Source organism: Penaeus chinensis, chromosome 28 (assembly GCF_019202785.1).
Source record: "Penaeus chinensis breed Huanghai No. 1 chromosome 28, ASM1920278v2, whole genome shotgun sequence".
In the NCBI taxonomy this organism is placed as follows: Eukaryota; Metazoa; Arthropoda; class Malacostraca; order Decapoda; family Penaeidae; genus Penaeus; species Penaeus chinensis.
In genome coordinates this window covers 24,326,370-24,327,612 of record NC_061846.1, presented here as the reverse complement: position 1 = coordinate 24,327,612, position 1,243 = coordinate 24,326,370, and the positions used below count along the sequence as shown (strand labels likewise).

The window sequence follows — 1,243 nt, the reverse complement described above, 5'->3', positions numbered from 1 at the left end:
GGAGGAGCGCGAGTGAACACACACACACATATATATTTCTATACAAATAGATAGATAGATAGATATATAGATATACAGATAGATAGATAGATAGATAGACAGATAGACAGAGAGACGGATAGATACAGTTACATACCTACGTACATTTACATGAATATGTACGTTTGTATAAACGCACATACACGCATTCACTAACTTCCGTGTGCGTGTCCTTGCACTTACACTCGTACGTGTCCGTCCACGCCAGCAGGGGCGTCGCAGGCACAGCGCGTGCTTCGGCCCTTGGTTTTCTCTCTTCTCCCTCCCCCCCGCCCGCCTCTTCCCTTCACCCCCTCCCTCCGTCCACCCTCTTCCCTTCCCTTCGGCCTGCTCCTCGCTCCGCCGCCGTCGCCTCCGTCGGCACACCTTCTCCCTCTCGCTTCCCTCCCTCCTGCTGCCTCCCTCTTTCTCATTAAGTCTGCCTTCTCTCCAATTTTCTCTTTCATTCTCCCTCCTTTTTCTTTCATTTTCTCTCTATTCTCTTTCATTTTCTCTCTATTCTCTTTCACTTTCTCTCTATTCTCTTTCACTTTCTCTCTATTCTCTTTCATTATCTCTCCTTTCTCTTGAATCGTCTGTGCCTTTTCACTAATTATCCCTCTCTTTTTTCGAATTCTCTCTCTCTTCAGCCCCGTCGTGGGGTTTGGTGGGGCGGGGGAGGGGAGGGGAGGGGGTGAGGAGGGAGAGCATGGGTGCTTTGGAAACTTAAATGGGAGGTTTGCTTAATGGCCAGGATCTATACAATATGCACGTACAGTATTATCGATAGCATTTGTACAGTATACAGCCTCGCGTAGGACACGGTATAATATACGGCATTATACTATACATACATATTAAACGTCGGATAACCTTAATCAGTAACTGCCAGTTACTCTCTCTCTCTCTCTCCTCTCCTCCCCCCCCCCCCCCCCCCCCCCCCGCTCCCCCCCCCCCCCATCCCCCCCTCCCCCCCCCCCCCCCCCCCCCCCCCTCTCTCTCTCTCTCTCTCTCTCTCTCTCTCTCTCTGCCGCCGCTATTGCTCCCTCGATGCGCTGGCCGGTGGTTTGCTTTCGTAATAGTAGGGATGTTTTTTTCTTTATTTCGTTTGTCTCCTTTGGGAAATAACAATATGCCAGTTTTTCTTGTCTTCCTATCTGTCTAGCCACATACATACATGCGTACAGGAATACACACACACACAAACACGCGCGCGCATACCCGA

At 50.0% G+C, this 1,243-nt stretch overlaps 1 protein-coding gene across 1 annotated transcript in view; it reads left to right on the top strand.

Annotated features, from left to right (window-relative positions):
• Window positions 1–1,242: 1,242 nt before the first annotated feature.
• LOC125040011 (translation initiation factor IF-2-like) overlaps window position 1,243 on the top strand; it is a 651-nt gene continuing 650 nt past the window's right edge. Inside the window, exon 1 of the mRNA XM_047634420.1 lies at window position 1,243. This exon is cut by the window's right edge and continues 650 nt beyond it. Within this exon, the coding sequence (XP_047490376.1) occupies window position 1,243 (1 nt within the window).